Source organism: Dipodomys ordii, unplaced genomic scaffold (assembly GCF_000151885.1).
Source record: "Dipodomys ordii isolate 6190 unplaced genomic scaffold, Dord_2.0 Scaffold71, whole genome shotgun sequence".
Classification (NCBI taxonomy): Eukaryota; Metazoa; Chordata; class Mammalia; order Rodentia; family Heteromyidae; genus Dipodomys; species Dipodomys ordii.
Window position 1 is genome coordinate 604,055 of NW_012267287.1, and position 6,301 is coordinate 610,355.

General features: G+C 60.6%; 1 protein-coding gene across 1 annotated transcript in view; it reads right to left on the reverse strand.

Annotated features, from left to right (window-relative positions):
- Positions 1 to 6,182, reverse strand: part of Ctbp1 (C-terminal binding protein 1) — a 49,769-nt gene extending 43,587 nt beyond the window's left edge. Inside the window, exon 1 of the mRNA XM_013023866.1 lies at positions 6,005 to 6,182. Within this exon, the coding sequence (XP_012879320.1) occupies positions 6,005 to 6,182 (178 nt within the window). The remainder of the gene's footprint in view (positions 1 to 6,004) is intronic.
- Between the last annotated feature and the right edge of the window lie 119 nt (positions 6,183 to 6,301).

Consider the following 6,301-nt stretch of genomic DNA (forward strand, 5'->3'; position numbering starts at 1 on the left):
AACAGCGCAGCTCTGAGCACGCGGCCTCTGTGTACAGACAGGACAGCGCAGTTTGAGCACGCTCTGAACAGCGCAGCTATGAGCACGCGGCCTCTATGCATCTGCAGAGCAGCTTTGTACACTATTTCAGGAGCCCCTACCAACCTGACATTGCTTAATTGGGGCTGGGTCTCCACGACCATGAGTTCGCCTGTCCAGAGCGTTTGGTCTTCGGGGTCCCCAGGCAGAACTGCGTCCTGTCACGGAGCCTCATCCCACGTCTTACTGTCTCCAACCAAAGCGCCCAGGCTTCCACTTCACGCAGCCACTGAGGCCTGCATCAGGTTCAAAGTCTGACTAAAAATCAAACACAAGAGACAAGGGTCAGCTCCAACTCGGGGTTGCTCGTGCGCATCCTCAGCCCTGACCAGTGCTGCCTCCAACACACCCACCTGCAACACAAGCCCGCAGCCTGCTGCAGCCCCAGACGCAGTGGGCTCTCGCACACTGCATGGCTCCAGGCCAACCACTCACACCTGGAGCTGCCCTGCGGCCGTGGCGCCTCTGGCCTAGCCAAGTACTGTGTGTATAGATGAGTAGGTGGTGTGTTCATGCCTCTCCCAGGGAGGGGCAGGAGCCTGTGGGCTCCAGGACACGGATGTGTCCGTGAATGGTGAGAGGAATGCACAGTGCACAACTGTATTGGGTGTAGGACCAGAAAACAACTGCAGAAAGAGGTCTACATGCTGGTTCTGGAACTTTCTATCACATGTTGACAACTGCTGGCCTGTGAGGCTGGGAAGAGGTCTTCCAGCAAGGCCACCAGGGGAAGGGGTGATCTGGGCAGGGCCTGCTAACCCGCAGGCTGGGCTGCCCAGAGACGTCCAGCCTCAGCACCCAGCGCCAAGCTGCCCAGGCCCTGCCGTTGGCACAGGGGCCAGCACCCATGCTGGGCAGGATGTCGGGATGGCTGGGGTGGAGCCTGGCCTCTGTACCCTGTAACTACACAGGGAAACAGAAGCACCTGTCTGGCCTCTGGTGACTCAGCAGAACACACGCAGCATACACTGCGTGGGGTCACCTCCTTCTGGAAGACCGTCCCTCAGCCTCTTCCTGTTTCAAGCACAAGCCTCCACTGCTCCCAGAACACCAGCCAGCTCAGGAGGCCACACACAGGGCTCGCTGCGGACACCGCGACAAGGGTACCCCCACCCAGGCGGGCACCAGCACAGGGCCCAGCCCGGCTTTCCTCAGAGGGCAGCCGGCAAGCAGGAGGAGAAGAGCCTGGAAGCCTGGGCCAGGCTGCTGGACCACCTCTCACACATCCATCCACTGCTCACCCCTCAGCTCAACACTTGTCGGAACTTACACATTCATCAACGTCCAAGGCTAATCAGGGCCAGTCCATATTGGCTAACACTTGATATCAGCTGCCACAAGGAGGGAGGCAAAGCTGGAAATGCCACTTGAACTGCTCAGACAGCAGACCTGCAGCAACCTGGACCTCTGCCAGGGGATGAGCAGCTTCCACACGCCCTGATCCTTCCCCCCACGTCAGGGCAGACACCTGGTTTGTTCAGCCAACAGAGTGAGCAGGCAGATGGGGATAGCATCCTCAGCTCAGTCAGATTGGGCACAGTCTCACCCTTGGAGCACGCTTCCAGCAGAGCCCAGAAGGCACAGGTGCACAGCCACACAAACCTTGCAGCCCTAGCAGTATGCACCGGCAGAAGCAGGACCAAGACACACTTCACCAGCGAGTGAATTCTACTGCATCCAATGTGTGACATCAGCAGGTGAGGGGCGGGGGGGGGGGGGCAGAGTGGCAGCAAGGTGGCTGACCAGGGACCAGGCTGGGCAGGCATGAGGAAGGAGGAAGGAGAGCCGGTGCCAGCCCCAGACCTGGAGAAGATGGGTTGACACAGGTGTCCTAGCCAGGTCTTCTCAGGCCACACCCGCTCTCAGACCTCTGACAGAAGGTCTGGTTGGCCCATACCTCAATGAGAGGAAACCCAACATCGCCTGTGCGGTGTTCTTGAGAGCAGAAGACAGAGAGCAGAGCTGGGACCCCAGGGGCCCAGGACGCAGCCTTGGCTCTCCCTGCCCATCACTGACCTCTCCAGAAACAACTTAAAGGCAGACGTGTCTATGCTGCAGGAAAGGGGCCAGGGAGGGGGCTTGATGTACACAGAGGCCCTGGCAGGACTCTCCACAGACAGGTTTGGATGATGCCTTGGACCCGACACCGAAGAGTCAATTCCTCAATGCTGTGGGCACAGATGACGTCTACTCCCCTTCATGTGGTCAGTGAGGCCTGCCAGAGCCAGGGGCACTCTCCACCAGGTGGCAGGGCTGAGGACACATCCCAGCAGCAGTGGGTGGCAAGTGCAGCCTTAGTGGCCAGAGTGGGCTCCATAAAGCAGGGAGACCAAGAGATCTGAGGGACAAGCCTGTCGGGAAAAAGCCAGACAGAAGTCCTAAGAGGACACTGGCCAAACACAGGCCTATGGCAGCCCTGGCCATGGCCTACCCGCCTGCCTCCCTTAACAGCTGCCCCAAACCCAGGCCCACCTAGCCTCACACGGAAATACCCAAGACGGAACTGAAGTGCCACCAAGCAGGTAACCATTCAGTCCACCCTCCAGACAGGCTCCAGCACCCAGAGGGTCCCAGAGGCCCCCACGATCGGCACTGGCCTAGACAGGCACGGGGTGTCATCTCCACAGCCACTAGGGGGCAAGCAGCACCTGGGCTGTGGCCCAACCACAGGGGGCTCCAGGGGGACTCCGTGTGCACGGGGGAGGGAAGGGGGAGCCTGAGTGCGCACATGGGGGGCTCAGTGTGCACGGGGGCTCTGAGTGTGTACATATGGGGGACTCTGTGCACGGGGGCTCTGAGTGCACATGGGGGACTCTGTGTGCATGGGGGGAGGAGCCTGAGTGTGCACATGGGGGGCTCCATGTGCATGGGGGGCTGAGTGTGTGCATGGGGGCTCTGAGTGTACACATGGAGGACTCAGTATGCACGGGAGGCTCTGAGTGTGCACATGGGGGACTCAGTGTGCATCGGAGGCTCTGAGTGTGCACATGGGGGACTCAGTGTGCACGGGGGGCTGAGTGTGCACATGGGGGACTCAGTGCACGGGGGCTCTGAGTGTGCACATGGGGGACTGTGCATGGGAGGCTCTGAGTGCACATGGGGGACTCTGTGCACGGGAGGCTCTGAGTGTGCACATGGGGGACTCAGTGTGCACAGGGGGCTGAGTGTGCACATGGGGTCTCTGTGCATGGGGGCTGAGTGTGCACATGGGGTCTCAGTGTGCATGGGAGGCTCTGAGTGTGCACATGGGGGACTCAATGTGCACAGGGGGCTCTGAGTGTGCACATGGGGACTCAGTGTGCACGGGGGCTCTGAGTGTGCACATGGGGGACTCAGTGTGCATGGGAGGCTCTGAGTGTGCACATGGGGGACTCTGTGCACGGGGGGCTGAGTGTGCACATGGGGGACTCTGTGCACGGGGGCTCTGAGTGTGCACATGGGGGACTCTGTGCACAGGGGGCTGAGTGTGCACATGGGGTCTCTGTGCACGGGGGCTCTGAGTGTGCACATGGGGTCTCAATGTGCACGGGAGGCTCTGAGTGTGCACATGGGGGACTCAGTGTGCACAGGGGGCTCTGAGTGTGCACATGGGGGACTGCATGGGAGGCTGCGTGTGCACATGGGGGACTCAGTGTGCACGGGAGGCTCTGAGTGTGCACATGGGGGACTCAGTGTGCACGGGAGGCTCTGAGTGTGCACATGGGGGACTGTGCATGGGAAGCTGAGTGTACACATGGGGGACTCTGCACGGGAGGCTCTTGAGTGTGCACATGGGGGACTCTGTGCACAGGGGGCTGAGTGTGCACAGGGGGGACTCTATGCATGGGGGCTCTGAGTGTGCACATGGGGTCTGTGTGCACAGGGGGATGAGTGTGCACAAGGGATTCTGAGTATGCACACGGGGACTCTCAGTGTGCACAGGGGGACTCTGAGCGTGTACACATGGGGCTCCATGTGCACATGGGGTTCTGTGTGCACGGGGGATGAGTATGCATGAGGATGCTCAGTGTGCACAGGGGGATGAGTGTTCACAAGGGATTCTGAGTATGCACACGGGGACTCTCAGTGTGCACAGGGGGGACTCGATGAGTGTGCACCCAGGATTACTGATTGTGTGCACAGGGGGGACTCTGAGCATGCACACCCTTGTGTTCTGAGTGTGCACCCAGGATTACTGATTGTGTGCACAGGGGGGACTCTGAGCATGCACACCCTTGTGTTCTGAGTGTGCACCCGGGATTACTGATTGTGTGCACAGGGGATTCTGAGTATGCACACGGGGACTCTCAATGTGCACAGAGGGGACTCTGAGTGTGTACACATGGGGGCTCCATGTGCACATGGGGTTCTGTGTACATGGGGGATGAGTGTGCACATAAGGACGCTCAGTGTGCACAGGGGGACTCTTGAGCGTGCACACCCTTGTGTTCTGATGTGCACCTGGGATTACTGATTGTGTGCACAGGGGGGACTCTGAGTGTGAGCACCCTTGTGTTCTGAGTGTGCACCCGGGATTACTGATTGTGTGCACAGGGGGGCTCTGCAGGTGGAGACTCGAGTGTGCAGAGGCAGCTGTTTGCCTGTGTGTATAATCCCCGTATGTGTGTATAGGGAGTCACCTGCCTGTCCTCATGGGCCTTCCTCCACCACCCAAGTTGGAGCTGGCCGGCACCAGCACCTGGAACCCCCAGGCAGGATGGCTGCAGGGAAAGGCCCCACAGGCACATGTGCAGGTGCAGCTGAGCCCTGTGCGTGGACCACAGATAGCGCAGCTGAACTGCAGGGGCCCAGCAGAAGCCGGAGGTGTGTGACGGAGTACAGAGCAGCCAGAGGCTACAAGGCACAGAGGCCACACGGGGGCAGGAATGCACAGAATGGCAGGGACACCCAAGACATCAAAACACTGCGGAGACTTGAAGGAGATCTTGGCAGGCCACCAGCCGTGCGTGACACACACTCACGTGGAGGCAGGGCGGTGTTCAGAAATTCTCAGAACCATCTGTACAATCGTTTGTTAAATCCAGAGCTGTTCCAAAATTAAAATCTTATTGTTTAAGAAAATGGCAAGACAAGGGATGGTAGCTACCTAGGTTTTGGAGACGCTCAGCCCAGGGTCTTCTAGATGGCACAGCCACACTGTGGATAACCGCACTGGGAGACACCAGAGAGCCCAGGACCAAGAGCCCTCCACCGCATCTGGACAGGCCACATGGCAGGCGGCTGGCCGACGGAGCGCCCGGCCAGCAGATCTCGTGCCCCGGAGGTGGGAGGACTCTACCTGCCCAGTGCGGGCGAGGCACAGGCACACATCCCAGGATGCACGTGCTGTCCACCCCAAAGTGGCAGGTGCTTGCTCCTTCCAGAGAAGGGTGGCTGCTGACACCACAGCGGAAGGGGGCTGCCCTCTGCCCTGTCTGCCAGGGGCACCCTGCAGGGCTGAGGGCAGCTGGCCACAGCTTTCCAGAGACTGACTCTGAAGACCTTGCCTCCAGATAGCACGGCACTGCCGGTGGTGGCACCAGAGCACCCAGCGGGCCACCTGGCCCCCGTGGGGGAGGCAGCAGCACCCAGGAGGTGCAGAGAGAGCCTGAGTTGGAGTCCCAGGGCCTCCAGCCCCCAGCCAGCCAAGCCAGCTGCGGTTTCCGTGCACCCCAGGCCAGGAGTCTCAGAGGCAGGGCTGAGCTCCAGCCTGCCTCCCACCTCACCCAGGAGAGCGGCCAAAGGCACAGGTGTGAGGCTGGCCGGGGCACATGCAGCGCCCCAGAAGCAGCAGCTCAAAGCAGCTGGTAACACCTGGGTTCAACGCCTAGCTGACCAGTGCTTTCTCCACAAGCTTTGCACAAAAGAAACAAGTGGTTGCTCCCCAGACACCACACCACAGCACAAGGCCTCGGCTCTACAAGGTGGCAAGTGACATGAGCAGCACCCGATAGGTCGGCCCCCAAGGGGCGAGCCTCCAACAGCAGCTGCAGAAGCACAGGGACTCGGGAGCTGGACACGCTCCCACACGGCTCTCCCCACGGGAGCTGGACACGCTCCCACACGGCTCTCCCCACGGGAGCTGGACACGCTCCCACACTGCTCTCCCCACGGGAGCTGGACATGCTCCCACACGGCTCTCCCCACGGGAGCTGGACACGCTCCCACACGGCTCTCACACAGGAGCTGGACACGCTCCCACACGGCTCACACCACGGGAGCTGGACACGCTCCCACACGGCTC